The 17,376-nt window shown below is 35.4% G+C and overlaps 3 protein-coding genes across 3 annotated transcripts in view; 2 read left to right on the top strand and 1 right to left on the bottom strand.

Annotated features, from left to right (window-relative positions):
• LOC148944093 (uncharacterized) overlaps positions 1-17,376 on the top strand; it is a 394,466-nt gene that overhangs the window by 64,356 nt on the left and 312,734 nt on the right. The gene's annotated exons all lie outside the window — the stretch shown is intronic.
• The window catches only part of LOC148944098 (uncharacterized), a 329,735-nt gene that overhangs the window by 235,238 nt on the left and 77,121 nt on the right, over positions 1-17,376 (top strand). The gene's annotated exons all lie outside the window — the stretch shown is intronic.
• Positions 1-17,376, bottom strand: part of LOC148944099 (uncharacterized) — a 119,506-nt gene that overhangs the window by 71,003 nt on the left and 31,127 nt on the right. Inside the window, exons 3-4 of the mRNA XM_089100553.1 lie at positions 13,785-13,957; positions 658-840 (exon numbers count right to left, since the gene is read on the bottom strand). Coding sequence (XP_088956679.1) covers positions 658-840; positions 13,785-13,957 — 356 coding nt within the window. The remainder of the gene's footprint in view (positions 1-657; positions 841-13,784; positions 13,958-17,376) is intronic.

Below are 17,376 nucleotides of genomic sequence, written 5' to 3'. Positions count from 1 at the left end.
TGTCAACCTTATCAGGTGAGGTCAATACTGGAAGGTGTCAACTGACCGCAGCTAGGTTAGCAAATAAAAAAATTCTGTTAGTTTACAATACATAAGTTAGTGATTGCAGTGACGTTTGGAATACGAGTTTTATTGATTTTTGTTTTATTTTTACTCGAGTGTTGTCTTTAATTTATTTTAACTAATTTTTGCCATTCATTTTGTTTCCGCTGATAAAATCTCCCGGACTTGAAGTCAAAACATCTGGATTTTCATTATTTAAAGTTTGTTGAAGTTTTTTTCACTGCTTTATTTAAATATTGTACCCATTTTTCAATCTATTCTTTCGTATATTAATTTCTATAAATGAAAGGCAGTGTGGTCTAAGAAATTATTTGAATTTTCCATGAGTTTAATGTAATTTCTATATCATTCACCTAATGTTTTAGTTTTTTCAGCATATCCCTACCCCCCCCCCCCAAAAAAAAATAAAAAATAAAAAGCAAACACATGCACATGTCAGCCATTTAAACATATCTACCTGAAATAGTACGGCCCTCCTAAGCAAGAGTTGGAAACTTCTTCATTAATCATGAGCTCCACTCCCAGTCTGTATACCCCTTCTTTTCTATCTAGATGGATAACATAGCGAAAATGTATTGAATAACATAGACAAACCTGATCGATCCATTCTAAGGGTAAAACACGTCCACCACAAACATTATGGGTGTTTTCAATACAAATAAGCCTAGTGATGGGGTTGAATATGGTAATGGGGTCTCTGATTTTCGACACCATTTCTTCAATGTCAAACGTACCATCGTCCTTATTTTTCACAGTCCTTAAACACACACCACCGAACTAAAAGAAAAAGCCTTTCATTAAAGCTCCAAGGACATAAAAGCCAGTTTTTATCCCTGGAACCATCTTATGTCTATTTATACCTGAAAACTGAAATTTTAGAAGATTTTTTGTTTCAATAAAAATTTTCAAGGTTATGAAGTTTTTAGGGCAGTACCACGTTTTTTTTTAAGTGTAAGTCATGATCTTCAACCTTCTCACATAATATAAAAATACGAAAATAAAACTAAAATAAATTATTTTTTTAATTTAGCATTTCTTTTTTTCACATAATCTTCTGTCGAAGTATTCTCTCTTGGCTGTTTTGATGAATTTATCCTGAATTGAACATAAGTGAACAATTTCTCGGAACAATTGCTTGGATTTTTATAGACGAAGAGCATTGTCAAATTTAGGAAACTATTTTTGCTTATTTATTTTTCAATTCAATATGGGAACACTGACGAAACTGGGATAACACCTGTTGGGACCTTTGGCCCTGTTTATCAGAAAAATACACTTTTTGTAAATTTAACTTATTCTATCTTCAATTGTAATGTGTAATCCTTGAGCCAAGCTGTTACTATGTGACGTCGTGAAAGATTTCGCTAATTAATCTAAGCCTGAAAAATGCAGACGAGTGATGACTCACACAGTTTAAATTTAGATCCCAAGGCTTCAAAGGATGATGGGCAATTTCTATTCGACTTAGCCATTCAAAAGGAGGTCCAGAGCACAGAGAGCCTCAAAGTGTTTTTGTTAATCGTAAGAGTTTAGTTCTTATATTAAGGCCGTTCTTTTGCAATAAGATCTTACATCTAAGATCTCACCTTTTTCTGCAAAGATTTCTGTTCTTTTAACTCATCTTTGTTCTAAGATCATACACCTCACTGATGTTAGCAAAAAGTGTGAAGGACGCCATATTTCTGCCACATAGAACAATGATGAGAGAACTTTGACGATATACTCATCATTGTTCTTTGAACACTGATCAGACCATAATGATGAAAGATGTTTGCAAAGAACGCTATAAGATGTAAGATGTTAGTGTACTAAGATTTCACTTTCAAGTGTTCTTTGTCAAAAGATGTAAGATCTTAGTACTTAGATGAGTAAAAGAACGGCCCTAATGAGTTCAGAGAATACAGTAACAATTCTTTTCTTTATATTTTTGACTGTTTTTTTTATTAGCTTAGGTAAAGCCGGGAGCCTACAGAGAGGCTGAGATTAGAGTAGCTTGGTGTAGGAAAGAATCTTATACTAAGCAAGAGATCTTTCCTTGAGGGAGAGAGAGGGAATTGGGGGTGTTCGATCTTTATGGTGCCTTGGGACAAATAGTGCAGCATTTGTATACTACAGGGAAAGTACACTTGTCAGAGAACCCTGACGGTTGTCTAAACCGCCAGATTCGGGACAAGCAGAAATCCGTGGCACGTAGAAGTTACGCTGGCTTCTGAGGTACCGCCAGATTACTCTGGTGACATTAGAGGTCTTCCTCAATACGGGTGGAGAATTTCAGCCCCCTTCAATACTGGTGGCAGTGAATAAAGGAGCTATCAGATGCACTAATAGCAAAAGAACGAGCGTTTCCGAAGATACAGTTGGATGTAGCCTAGAAGCAGTAGGCTATTTAAAAAAAATTTACACGAAGAGATAGATTTGAAAGATTACGAATTTAGGATTTGATGAACCAGGCTTCTATTTAGGAACGACACATTGCATAAACGAGAGTATCTTTGATGAAAGGAGGTTTTGGCCTAGCCTAATTAGATATAGAATTTAGAGAAAATTACAAAAATCGACTGTTTCGCTGGAATAGTCAGACAATTGTAAGATTTTGAGAATAAAAAGAAATGTTGAAGAAATATTCTGCTATATTCTGCTTTTCTGCTATATCGCACTTACGAATGTAAAATTTAATAGCATGAATCGTGCTTCAAAAACTCCGGTTTGCTACAGGATTAATTAAAAATAGGACAGGAATTTTAAAAACAATTGATAAGAATAGGGTTTTTATGCAGATTGCAAATATATAAATTTCATTACGCTTAATACCCACCCACCAAAGGCCCCAAGCCTCAGAAGAAAAAGTGATTTTGATGGATTAAGGGATTTTGAAAGCAGGGAGCCTGATTTTCGAAAAAGGAAGAAACAACCCCCCCCCCCAAAAAAATAGTAAATAAATCTTAATGTAAATTAGACCTTCAGATTCAGCGTATCAGAAAATTTTATTGTGGGGTTTATGATCTACCACTGTTTGCAATCCAATTCCCCGTTGAAAGAACCTGTTTGACTAGTTTCTTTTATCATCTATCTTGCGTGGCTTACAGCTAATAGACAAGTACGAATTCTACTTTAGCTACTTTTGGCTATCTTGGAAAGGGGTTAGGTTAAGGAAATGAAACATTCGGGGATGGGTCTACAGGCTAAAGTATGGGTACTTATGTACTATCTGGAACACACGCGAAAAATGAAGTTTGGTTGATGCTAACGAAGTAAAACAAAATAGGATAAAAATATAATAGCTTAGAAACAAATTTCGGCTATATATTTGCACATTAGGGGGGGATGGGTGGTAAAGCATAGCATATTTTACATACCTAAACAAGCCTAGGTACCTTTATTCCCCTAAACCCCAAAAAACAATAGTTTAAATATTGTAAACCTTATAACAAACCACGCTTTACAATTCATTTCTCTCTTGAAAGAAACCCGTTTCGAAAGAAACCCGCATCTTCCCTATATAATATAGCGCGTGTGTTCCAGATAGCACATGAGTACCAAAGTATGTCCGGAAAGGTATTTTGAAGTACCTACCTCCACTCCTTCTCCCTCTAGAGGGTTCTTAAATTTGCCTATATGACAGGTCTATACTTATTGAAATTTTGACAAAGCACAATTTTACCTTAATTTTCAGTTATCAGTTTCTTTTTCTCAAGGTTTAGTTCCAAAAATACAAATCCTGTTATTTGAGTAGAATTTTAAGCCATATCAATGTTTTTTTTTCAAAATTTAGGAAATGTATTTGCATATCTTTAAAACCTTATAAATTGGGATTGAGCAAAGTTGTGAAGCTGAAAATAATTTTGTCGTTCTTCATCTAAGCAGAAGATCTATTTCGCAATGTTGCAATTTTATAAAACACAGATTTGATGAGGCGACGAACAAGAGATTTGATGAGATCTGATGAGTAAGTCCAAAGTTTTCAGAAAAGACAGGATTCGTGGCATTATTATTGCAACCGTTTAGCTCTGGAGATAGGAAAATTGGAAAATCTTTCTTTTATTTGTGCCTCAATTTGATTTCATCTTCACTTCAGGTCCTTGCGTCACTGTTTTCCTGATTGGAAGATATTTCTTACTCAAGTGTCTTCTATCGGCCTACTACTACGCCATTAATTTACTGATTTCCAATATGGAAAAATGCAGCCGTTAAGAGGTATCATACTATCTGGGAGAAATTTTTTGTTGTAATTTTCTGTTCTTGTAAAATAAATGAGATGATTTTTTTGGTATTTATTGATGCTTCAGAAAGAATAAAGGGAAACTGAATCCTGAGAATTAGACATTAGACTCTAGAGCTAGGGAATTGAACAACGCTAGTGATGGAAATCCAATAAAATAAAGGAAATCCAGCAAAGAAGATGAAAATATAAGGATCTTAAAATCCAACATATTCTTTTGTCAACAAATTGAAAATTCAAGTCAGGTATGGGAATTCAACATTTTTGTTTCCCAACAAATTGGAAATTCAATAATGACCATGGATTTCCAAAATGGTCTCCAATATTCAATTTCAGCTATTGAAATTCCGATTTTTTTTTGTTTATAAACATTACAAACAATTTTTGCTGGATCTCAAACGATTTTTTTTACAGTGTGGGGCTATTGGGCTAGCAGTACTTATAAAAGTGATGTTTAATGACTAATTTAAAAGCTATTGCTCTTATATAGGTGTTTTTTTTTCAATTTTACATTCGTAAGTGCGATATAGCACTGAAAACAAAACTTATGGTGCCACTTCTTAAGTGGAAAAGCTCTAAAGTACAAAACAGGTATCATTGTAATAGTTATGTTCCAGAACCCTTAACTGGAGGTTCACAAGAACCCCTCACGTATGTTCCCCTCCCAGCCCTCTTAGTAAGTTTCATAAATCGTCTGCTCATCAGTAAGCTACTGAATCATTAGCAGGCTACCACAACGTCGTAGATAGATGTTTAATGGCTCAATTATAAGCTATTGCTTATATTTACTAGGTTTTTAAAAATCCTACCATCTATTAGACTTCACAGATTCTAGTTTTAACTAGTTTCTGAGGAGAATTTGGATTGAACTCTTTGTCATGGTTGAAGCATTAGCTGCAACCTAGTAAAGAGCAGTGAACCACAGCGCATAGTAACTAAAAGTTAAAAAATTTTAAAACGGTCGTTTTTTCTTCTTTTTTCCAGGCCTAGCGGGTTACTTGAACAACCAAAAGAGATTCTTAAAAACCCATTCAAAAGCTATTTCTCATATGTACGTGGTTTGTATAAATTCTGCTGTGTGCAAGTGCCATATGGCACGAAAAAGGCACTTTTTATGCTGTTTCTCGAGGGTTGAGGTTAGCGGGCTACCAAAACATCTTAGATAGATTTTTGTTAGCTCATATAAAAAATATTGCATATATTTAAGTTCTTCTTATAAATTCTACCATCTGCAAGTTTCAAATAGCACTAAAAATGGCACTTTTAGTGCCATTTCCCAAGTAGAAAAGCTAGGGTTAATGGGCTACTAGAACTTTTTAAAATGATGTTTAACGGCTCATTTGAAAACTTTTGCTCATATCTACGTGCTTTTTATCAATTCTACCATTCGTAGGCGAGATATAGTACTGAAAACAACATTTTTGGGGCCACTTCTTAAATGGAAAATCTTGGAACCATAAAACGGTATCATTGTAATAATTATGGTCCAAAACCCTTAACTTGCGGTTTGCAAGAAAACCTCCTGCAACTTCCTCCTCCAGTCCCCCTTAATAAGCAACACAATTAAAATCCTACAAACATCAATATATTAAATTACATTATTAAATCATGGTTTGTCCCTTCTTATGATTACTTTTCAGATAATCCACTATTTTTGTAAGCATGATGCACTCATTTTTTAAAGCATATCCCGGTAAGGCAGATTTTAAACCAATTACTTATACATACGTGCTATCTATCGATTTTACCATCCGAAAGTCCCATATAGCACTAAAAACGGTACTTCTGGTACCAACTTCTAAATGGAAGAGTTTGGAAGCATAAAACTGTACCATTGCAATAATTACAGTCCAAATCCCTTAAGTGGAGGTTTATAAGGTCCCCTCACATATACTCCCCCCCCCAGACACTCTTAGTAGGTTTCATAAATAAACTAGTCATATTAAAAGTAAAAGATTGTTGCAAAAACAAATTAACTAAAACTAAAAACTTTTCAACTAAATATCTACCAAAAATTAAGCTCGATTGATCAACAGTTTTGAATTGAACCTTCAAACTTCACTCTGTGATGAAACCTTTGTGCTAGTTCTAACGGCGGTAATTGAGGGGAGGGACGTCCTTGCCCCTTTAGTTTTTGCTCTTGCCTAGGTTTTGAAATCACCTTTTTTTTGGTCATTTGATTGGAAAAGGCACTTGTTTTATTTAAAAAAAAATTGGGGAATCAACCGAAAGTAAACTTTGTGGGAATGTGCTATCAAGTCAAATTTATAAAAAGCGATTAAGTATAAATATCAGCTTTTAAATGAGTCGTTAAACAGCTTTCTTTTTTGTTTCTGCTAGTCAGTAGGTGATTTATTAAGCCCTGTCTTCATTATGGCTTTTTCAGGCGAAGTGGGCCGAGTAAAAACAGCTTTTTGCTCATCGAAAAAATAACGTTCCTGAAAAAAATGTATTGTTTTGTGAAGTATGGATAATGAACTTTGTGTTATAGACTAAAAGTTTTTCTTAGCTTTCTAGGTTGTTGGCAGTATTTTTTTTTTAGCTGTCTTATCTCTCCTAGATCGGTGGTAATTAGAAACTATATTAAAAATAAGTTTTCAACTGAAACTAAGAAGTGACATTAAAACTTAAAACGAGTATACATTATTCCGTATAAATAAAAAAGATCATGGCAGCGTTTTTTCTGCATTAAATTTTAATAAAAAAGGAACAAAGATTATTTTAAAAAAACAAAGTTTTTCCGAGGGAAGTAAAGCGCGAAGTTGAAACTTAAAAAGGACAAAAATTATTACTTCACAGCCTATTTAATATATATTAATATAACTAGTACAATTAAACCAACTAATTATGTTTCCCTATACTTTTAGGATTATACAAAACTAGCGCTTTACTGAAAACACAAAATAATATAAGACTTTTGGTACAGTAAAAGCAAACCAATTAAGGACACTTTTTAAAGAATCAAAATATTATCAATCCATTTTAGGATCAATCCCTTTTAAGACAAAGCAACAATCCATTTTAGGATTTTCTTCATTTTCTTACGTTAAATTTGGTATCCCTTCTGCACAATGGCTCAGTTCAATGACTGGCTCGCGTTTTGGTTGTTAAAAGGACATGTCATGATTAGTTTGTATACAAGTTCAAAGTAAGGCCATCTTGATAGTATTAGGACTGTAATCTAGCTTTAGAATTTGTATCATAGCTGGAAATTCACTGTTGCATAGAGAGATATAATCGGATTTCCAGAGTTCATATTATGTCTTATTTTATCTTCATTTCAAGTAATACTAAAGCATATTTTTTACAATTTAAAACTGTATACTACCCACTATTGATATTATAGCTGGCGAGAGCAAAATGCTGCTTGATAAATCAATCCAATATTTTTGTATGCTGTTCATGTACTTCGCGGTTATTAAAAAATACTTAGTTTTACGCTTATGTTTTTAAGATAATTTTAATTGTATACTGAAAGTTCCTAATGTCACAACTAGTGTAAGACTAAGAAAAGCTTTATAGATTTGTTTAGTGTTGTCAGGCTTCATGCTCACTTTTGACTCTTAAGTCAAGAATCCTGTTTTTTATGCTTGACTTTGGTGTTTTCAATAAAACGCTAGTTTTGTATAATCATAAAAGCATAGGGAAACATAATTAGTTGGTTTATTTGTACTAGTTATATTAATATATATAAATAGGCTGTGAAGTAATAATTTTTGTACGTTTTAAGTTTCAACTTCGCTCTTTACTTCCCTCGGAAAAACTTTGTTTTTTTTAAAATAATAATCTTCAATGGCTAAGGTTATAAGATTATTGAAGACGGCAAATTAGGGAAATTTGCCAGTTTTGTGCGCACAAATTATGAATATGATTTTTGAAAAAGGGGAGTACCTAACGATTTTAGGAAAACCTTAATTAAGCCACTTTATAAGAAAGGTGATAAAAGTGAGTGTGGTAATTATGGAGGCATTAGTCTGGTCTCTGTAGGTAGTAAATTACTTAGTAATATGATTCTTTTTAGACTGAGAGATGCCGTAGACAAAGTTTTAAGAGAAGAGCAGTGCGGTTTTAGAAAAGGTAGAGGATGTCGACCAAATTTTCAGTCTTAGGCTAATAATTGAGAAGTGCCTGAGTTTTCAAACACCTTTGGTCCTCAGTTTTATAGATTATGAGCAAGCGTTCGATTCTGTTGATAGAAGAGCTTTAATAAAGGTTTTATCCTTGTATTGTATACCAAACAAATACATTAAAGTGATTAGTGCTATGTATGAGAATAACACTGCTGCGGTTAAGGTAGGAAATGAGGTTAGAAGCTTGTTTTTTATTAAATCAGGAGTTAAGCAGGGCCGTGTTCTATCTCACTTTATGTGGATTATTTTGATGGAGTTTGTATTAAGGAGCAGAGGAAAGGCAATGGAAGACCACGGAATCAAATGGGGAGGAAAAAGTCTCCTGGACTTCGATTATGCTGATGATTTAAGCATCCTAGATGAAAGTGTGAGCAAACTGAATGAAATTTTAGAGGTTTTGCGAGTTCAGGGTGCTAGAATTGGTTTGAAAATTAATGTTAGGAAGACTAAGTCACTAAGGCTAGGCATAAGCGAAGATGAAAAGGTGACGTTGGGTAATGAAAAGATTGATCAGGTGGGCAGCTTCACTTATCTTGGTAGTATTATTAGTAAAGATGGTGGGAGCAGTGAAGATATTAAATATAGAATAGCCAAGGCTCAGGGTGTATTTTCACAGTTAAAGGAAGTCTGGAAGAAAAGGAAGATAAGTCTGCAAACCAAGATTAGAATATTAGAAGCTACAGTGATGACAGCGGTCAAATATGGCTCTGAAGCATGGACGCTCAGAAAAGCGGATGAAGATTTGCTAAATGTTTTCCAGAGAAATTGCTTAAGGATTGTTCTGGGTACCCGGCTGACTGGCCGTATTTCAAACAATAGGCTTTACGAGAAATGTGGTTCAATGCCGCTCTCTAGGGCCATAATAAAAGAAAGGTTGAGGTGGCTAGGGCAAGTTCTTCGGATGAAGGATGAAAGATTGCCAACGATTGTTCTTTTCGGCCAGCCATCTAGGGCTAAACAGAAAGTAGGTCGTCCCCGCCTGGGGTGGGAGGACGTCATAAAGAAAGATTTTAAGGAAATGGGAACTTCGTGGGCGGGTGTAAAAAGGGAGACTTTGAATAGATTGGGGTGGAGGAGGAGCGTGCGTAGTTGTGTTGGCCTCAGGCGGCTTGGTGCTGCGTTGAGTTGTTAGTAGTAGTAGTAGTTTGTGCGCACATTTGATAAGGAAGGTGAGAGGCACCCGTCCCATTGAGTAATCGGAATAAGAGGAGATTATATTTGGAGTACCAGTACACGGGGTGGATACGTGATTGTTTTGCAGGGTAGTTTCCCTGTTTGACTTTAGTCCGGCTAATCCACTAGTGGAATATTCGCGCGGTTATTCAGTTTACTTCTCGTCCAACCTCTGTTATTTTGCTTTTCAGAGATATTTTTGCTTGGTGTAAAATTTGTTTGCTGTGAATGAAGTTGTTATTATCTAATGAAGTCTATGTATTCCGGTTATTTGAAAAATTGTCGAATATCATTACGCGGAGCTGATAATTCACAATAGTAATTGAGTGCCATAATTTTTGCGTGCGGCAATTGTTGAAATTGACTAATTAATTAAGAGATAATAGAATCGAGAAGAAGCAAACCCGGTAATATGAGAGAACAAGAAATAGAAACAGAGGAGGTAATGCAGGAAGAAAAATTACTATATGAAAATACGAGGAAAACAAAACCAACGCACCCCTCAGATGCTGTGCAAAATGATGGAGAGTTGATGGTAAGAGAAAAATGGATAGGGAGCGAACAGATTCAGAAAATGAATTAAGAAGAAATAATGACAAAAGGAAGCAAAGTAGTCCGAATAGAAGGGAAAGAGCGATCCGTAGATAAAGTAGAGAAAGAGAAAGAAATGCTAATATGGAAACCTTTGAGACAGTTCAAAATATTGATAATCCGCAAAAAGAGGATGCGGAAGTAAAAAGGCCGCATAATATTGAAAATAAGACGTGCAAAAATGAGTTTTCGAGAAAATTTTCAGAAAATAGAAAAATTCAGAACACTTTTACCGAATATGAGACACCGACAAGTACATATCAACGTGAAACACTCACTTTGCTAGAGAAAAATGAGAACAAATTTATTGTACGCGCTTTTCCTCGTAAAGTTCGAGAAATTTTTGTACAATATGAAGAACCCAATGTTGGAATTCCATTCCCATGTGATAACGAATTATTTGTTTATGCGATAAAAGTAAAGAAAACTAAAAGAGAGAAAAAAGATACAAAGGGGAAATACAATAAAGAAAGGCAGTCAAAGATGATGGACACTGGAGTTCAATTCAGATTTGATGATGATTTATTTAATGCTATGATAAAAGTTAAGAAAACTAAAAGGGAAAAAATAAAAACTAAACAGAAATACAATGAAGAAATTCAATCAAAGATGGTGGACACTGGAGTCCAATTCCAATTTAATGCTGATTTATTTTGAGCGATTGAAATAGTTGAAAAAAAGCGAAAAAGAACGTATAAATGCAAAAAAAAGAAACACAATTAGGAGAATCGGTCTGCAGTAGCGGAAAACTAACTTTTGGAAGATTTACAAAATTAGAAGCAGAAAAAAGAGCTCAGGGGGGACAAAGAGGTCCAATACCCAGTGGGAAAATTACAAAAATGTAATGTAGGAGGGAGGAGAAGGCCCATGACCTATTAAGAGAAACTACAGAAAATCATAAAATAAATTTGAATGGACTGCAACAAGTTACGGAAAGACTGGGAGGTATTGAATTTCGGGTTGAATTGAAGAAATTTGGGAAAGAATCTGAGACTGGTTTTATCAATTCGGAAGAGATTTTGATCTTTTATGAGGGGGGGGGGGGAATCCCTTGGAGAAGATCCCTTTCGGGAAGAGACGAAACACTGTCATATTTCTCAATGCACAATTGGTGGGCAAGTTTTGATCCCTTTACTGAGGTCTTGCATTTCTAGTCTTCAAGTGACATCGCCGTTTGTCCTTCATACAATTGTCTTAGGGGATGAGACCCAGAGAAAAGTGATTCATGGTTTGCTCAGATCTTTACCTCATTTCCTTGAACCCTATCATTTTCAACGGCCTTTGAATTTTGGCCATACATGATTTTCGAATTTCGCCGAGGGGCAATTCGCGTTTTAATTGAGATGTGGTGTTTCCACCGATGGAAATTAAGAGGCTATTGCAGCCAATTTTTCATGATGGCTGGCATCATCGAATGTGTCAGAATTTGAGTCTATGCTTCTCCTAAGTGCAAATTTTGCGAGAGCGAGAGCTTTTTTGGATTAAATTATGCTTAGCACGATTCGCGTTCCACAAATAGCGTGAATTCTTTCTTCTTCGAAATCCCAAGTTTGACGAAGAGAGCCGCACAGGCAGACATAAGCTTTGATTGGTTGGACAGAGATAATGAATGGCAATGGAACGAAGCGAAGTGGATGGTATAGTCGTGAATCCATAAGCCAACGGGTAGCTGCAGCGGAGCTACCCGGAGTTAACCACCAGAGACGGGACAAGCAGAAATCCGTGGCGCGTAGAAGTTACGCTGGCTTCTGGGATACCGCCAGATTACTCTGGTGACATTAGAGTTTTTTCCATTATAAGAGGGAATCTCAAAATCCCCTCCCCCTCTAAACACGCCTTAGAGACTTTATAATTTTGGAACAACCAAAGAAAAAATCGTGAAAAATGGTAGATTTCAGGTATAGATACACTTATGATTGATCAAAGGGACAAAATTCTATTTCATTTTATACCAAAGCGCTTTAAAATATGTCCACAGGTACAATGTTATTGTCACCTTGACCTCTCGGTCGGGTTTTCAGATCTTGATTTTTGTTATCATGACGACGCATTTAAATTTTTTGGAGTTCCATATTCGAGATTCTATAGGCTAAGACCATGCTAATGGTTCTAAAATTATGCTGTATGAATTTTCACGTGTCAAGCTCTATTAGTTTAAATTATTTTGTAGTGAAAACACAAAAGTGGACACGAACATAAACATAAATGCTTTATTTCATAGATGCAGCCTATTAGCACAACAAGTTCTCACATCTTGAAGATTTCAATTCAATTTCATTAAGTTATTCTGATCTCCTTAAAAGCTTGCAAACATACAAGTGCTGCTATCTGTCGTCTTCGGTTTACATCTGTATGTTTGTTATTATGACATTATATCTTTGTTTCTGTTTTTCGCTGTTTTTTTTTAGATTTCGTAGCCCAACTCCATTTTCATGATTCCAAAATCATTCTATATGAATTTTCACATGTCTAGCACGTTTTCCCCCTGGGCCCATGCTAGGTCTCAAGCCAGTTCACGTGTTCCAGTTCACAGAGTTCACGCCTGAAAACAACAATTTTCTAGAAGTTTTTCTTTCGGCTGTTTCAAAATTATGAATTTTATTTTTAGGATAGTGCCAAATTTTTGTCAGCGTTGCCACGTTGAATATTGAAAATGGATAAGCAAAATTATTTAGTTATATATTTGAAAACACTTTCCATCCGCTTTCAACATTGACAATTTCTTGATTCCCAAAACCAACAACATATCCAGAGAAAAATACCCCCTTATTAAGTTGTTAGGTGCCATATGTTTTCAATATATTTTTTGCTAATTTTTATCCTAGTTTTTTTTTTTTTTTTTTTTTTTTTTTTTTTTTTTTTTTTATATATATATAGTTTGGTGCCCACAATTACCAGACACTCCAAAACTTTATTTTGAGGAATTTCTCATTGAAAATTGAATTTTTTAAAAAGGTATATTTGGTTGCGTAAATTTTCAGTTAACCAATTTAAACAGTCAGATTTTAATTGCACCGTACTTTGTACTTTAACGGTAAATATGCCACCACACGGAAGTTGGTCTTCTGAAAATGCGAGGTAACAACATTAGTTTTTAGATATTTATAAACAGCTAAGGTAAAAAGGGACCGTGCTTCATTTGCACTGTATTTTAGCTCTATTATAGCCCAAATTGTTGTTTCTGTTGAGCCGAATCAGTTGAACCAAATTAATTGTTGTTGAGTCAAAATGTCCAATAAACTGATATAAATCAACACTTTAAGTTGTGGCCGATCAAAAGGGTACTAATGCTGCTACCACTACTAGCAATTCAATCCAGCAACAAGCCACCTGAGGCCAACACAGCTGCGGTCGCTCTTCCTCCGCCCCAATCTACTCAATCAACTAAAAGCCTCACTTGTTTACCTCTTCCTATGAAATTTTTTTAAACTTCTAACTTCTTCCCCTCCGAATCAGGAATGATCTGCTTATCGTTTAATGGGGCATCTGAGCTTCAAATTTCCGCTAGAAGGAGCCCCCTCTTGATATTCTACAAACTAATATTCTATTAGTGAAGGCAGACAAGTTTAAGTCATATTTTGACCCTTATAAGTCAATTTCTTACGTACCTGCGATGCTCCTCCCTGCTCGTATTTGATAATGTGCGAGAGGTCTCCAATTATGATTTCTGACCCACGCTCCCAGCAGTGGGCTAAAATAGCTATCAGATTGCCCATTGTCCCAGATGGTACAAACAAACTGTCCTCCATTCCTGTTATTTCTGTTACGCGTTTTTGTAACTCTAAAGAAGGAAGGTTATAAAAAATTAGCATGCTAAATCAATGAGACTGCTTTAATCATTCATAATTTTCCAATTCTATTTTTGATAATTTTCACCTGTTTTCGTTCATACTTATTTTCATCGACCCCTCCATCCATCCAACCCCCTCGTAAACCCAACTCTGTGAAAAATATATCATGTTCTATCACTTGGGGTTGCCCTTTTCATGCAACTGAAATTTTACAGATTTTGTTGATGTGCGGTACCCCAAAGCAATTTAAGGGCTTAAGGGCTGGGCACACGTAGCTGATCGGGAACTGATTTCCAAATCAGCGCCGATTTTAAAAGAAATCAGCGTAGATTTGACGTTGAAAAATTTTCTAGTTCTCGGCGCCGATTTACAAATCAGCGCAGATTTTTATCATGATCATCACAAAAAAATATGGATACAAATAAATAGTCAGCTAGAGGTATTTGTGGTGAAAGACCCCACTACTGAGCTGAGAATTAAACTGGGGAATAAGCTGAGATCAATCAAGTAACCATTAATAGAATCCAGTTGACTATTTGTATCTATGATTTTTTGTTTTGAAAATTTTGCGCAATAAATTTTTCTTTCAACAAAATTTTTCTTACCGCTATCGTTTGTCCACTATGCTGAAATCAGTTCCCGGAATCAGCTACGTGTGCCTTGCTCTTTAGTGAAAAAAAAACATTGTTCGTATTCATAATCGTATTGGATTCCTCCCTGGCCAGTGGTGCACAAGCAGGGTTGCCACCCCTAGTGATTTATCACTATTTCTAGTGATTCTTTACATTGCATAAAAAATCACTAATTTTGCGCATAAATCACTAGATTAATGAAGAAAATCATTAAATCAACCAGAAAATCCCTAAAATCCAGTGATTCATTTGTCACCCAGTGGCAACCCAGCGCACAAGCATCAATGACACTATAACGGAATACAATATTTGTGTTTTTAAAACGGCAGGGTAAAAACATAAGATATTTAGAATATCTAAAGTAACCACTTCTAAGTCTCTGTAGATTGTTTTTCCTCAGTAGATGGTGGAATCAAGATCAGATGCTTACTGCCGGAAAGCAAAACTATTATAAAGTCAAGCTAGACCATTACGTTTATAACTCGCTCCATTTGGAGATATCCTACCGTATAACAGACGAATATTTTCTTAATGTATTCTTAGGAAAATAACGGGTAAAAGGATGTACCAAGCCACTTAAATTTATCACAAACAAGGTTATGAAACCAAACCAAGGTTTAGCGGAGAAAAACCTTGATTTTTCTAAATTTTTGGTTTTTCTTCCAAACCATAAATTTTGCCATTAAGGCACTTAAACTTACACTTTCTCATATTTTCAGATAGGCCAATATCACTAAGTGGAGAAGACAGTTTACAGAAATTCTGAGCCAATCCTTGACAAGATAAACTTACTAAAAGAATGTTGTGGGCATGCGCAATATAACTTAAATCAACGTCAAGAAAAAACATACTAAGAGGGCACATGGAACAAGTAACGGGGACATATTTATCTACATAAAAAGACCAACCTACTCATCCCAAATAAAAGACATTCAAGATAAATGTCCCCTGGAAACTTCTCCTCCGCGGAAAATTATCCCCGCCTATTAATAACGATCGTATTTTTAAATTGGAAAGTTTTTGAAAAATACACCAGGCATTTATACCCCCTGAAAATTCCCTCCTGCAGAAAGCCCCTCCTTCGTAGAAACTCCCCACCGGCAATTCCACCCAGGAAAATTTAATTCACATATAAAATGACAATCATATTGTTAAATTTAAAAGTATTTAAAAAATTAAGCTGGGTTTTACTTACTCGTCGGGCGTTGTTAGATAATTAACTTACTCGTCGGGCGTTGTTAGATAATTAATATCCAGAATATGTGAATAATCTGAACGAAAGCAGCTGTCAAGTATTTGCTTTCAGGAGCTTCTAATTTTAGTCTACGCGAAAAATATTGGAAGGACCTTAAAGGAGGGGGATAGAAGTTTATACCCAAAACCTTCACAAAAGCGCGCTCAACAACTTCTTAAAATTTTCTTGGTGATCGGATGAAAAGTGCATGATGCATACAGAGTATACACAAACAGACAGAAATATTTTCTGTTTTATTTATATAGATAAAACACGACCTTTTCCATTTCCTTTCCTATCAGTTACCGGATCGAAAACATCGGAAAGGCAAATATGTAGCCTACATAAGAATTTTCATACGAATAGCACAACATAGAAATAACTGAATAATTTGCCTCTGGAACAAGGAAGGGAATACAAGGCCTGAATATGAAATACATTATTGAAAGCCCTATGGAAATGTCTACTGTGTAGTAACATGTTGAATGCTTTTGTGCAAAAGTTTCTTTTCAGCAACCGGTTTTGTACATGATTACCTTATTCCTTCTTTGGGTTTTGCTTGATTGCAAACACTGCACCGGAAGAAGGAATACTGCACCAGAATGTAATAAATATTCCACAATCATGAACAAAACTGTGCGCTGTTCTTTATTTTTTTAACTTCTGGAGATATATTCCATAGGGGCTTGCGAGAGCCAAAACACGCATGCTCGACAATGACTGAGTATTGGTTAAATACATTCATTCCTTCAAACAGCTGAGTATTTCGATGGTTACGTGGGAGATACACATTTACATAAACCATGCACAGAAGCATTACGGGTGTACAAACGCACATGATGGCTGGATCCCAACCCCCCATTTTACTTCCTGGCTGAAGGGCCATGAAACGGAGATCAGCACTGCCGATAGGGACTGTAAAGTCCAATGCAGTATTCTCCTCTTCTTCTATGGACTTAGAGTTCGTTCTTTAGACTATTCTACATTATTTGGGTTATCCTTATTGATCATGTAAACATATTTACATGTATTTACATCCTGTTGGCTTAAAAACAAGCCCTTGTAAATGAACTGCAGCCTCACCAGTAGGAATTTCTATAATTTGCTTATACAAATTACTATTCAATTTTTATAGATGTATGAAATAGAACAAAATCCGATAAATCAAATAACATGTCCAAGATGTTACATCTTGAACTAATAGTACTATTAAGGAAGGTCTCTATCTGGCTTTTTGTTATAAGTGTCTATTTTTTTTTAAACTCACATTAGACTATATGATAGACATGTATAGAGTTATTTTCACCAGGTGGGTGAAAAAAAAACAGGGATCTACATCAGTTTTCCAATCATAAAAGTACCTGGTTTTCTTGGCCCACCAATGGGGTCCACAAGTCATGCCAGGGGCGGATCCAGAATTTTTTAGGGGGGGGGCAAAGTACGTTTATACAAAAAACTTGTGTTAGGAGCAAGTTTAATTAACGCAAACTTGCGTTAATTAAGTGAATTACACTACTTTAGACAATGTTAGTGGGGACGCGCG

Source organism: Artemia sp. Qi Xiang Cuo, chromosome 14 (genome assembly GCF_049724085.1).
Source record: "Artemia sp. Qi Xiang Cuo chromosome 14, ASM4972408v1, whole genome shotgun sequence".
Taxonomy (NCBI): domain Eukaryota; kingdom Metazoa; phylum Arthropoda; class Branchiopoda; order Anostraca; family Artemiidae; genus Artemia; species Artemia sp. Qi Xiang Cuo.
The sequence above is the reverse complement of the archived record's forward strand: the minus strand, read 5'-3'. Positions and strand labels throughout refer to the sequence as shown.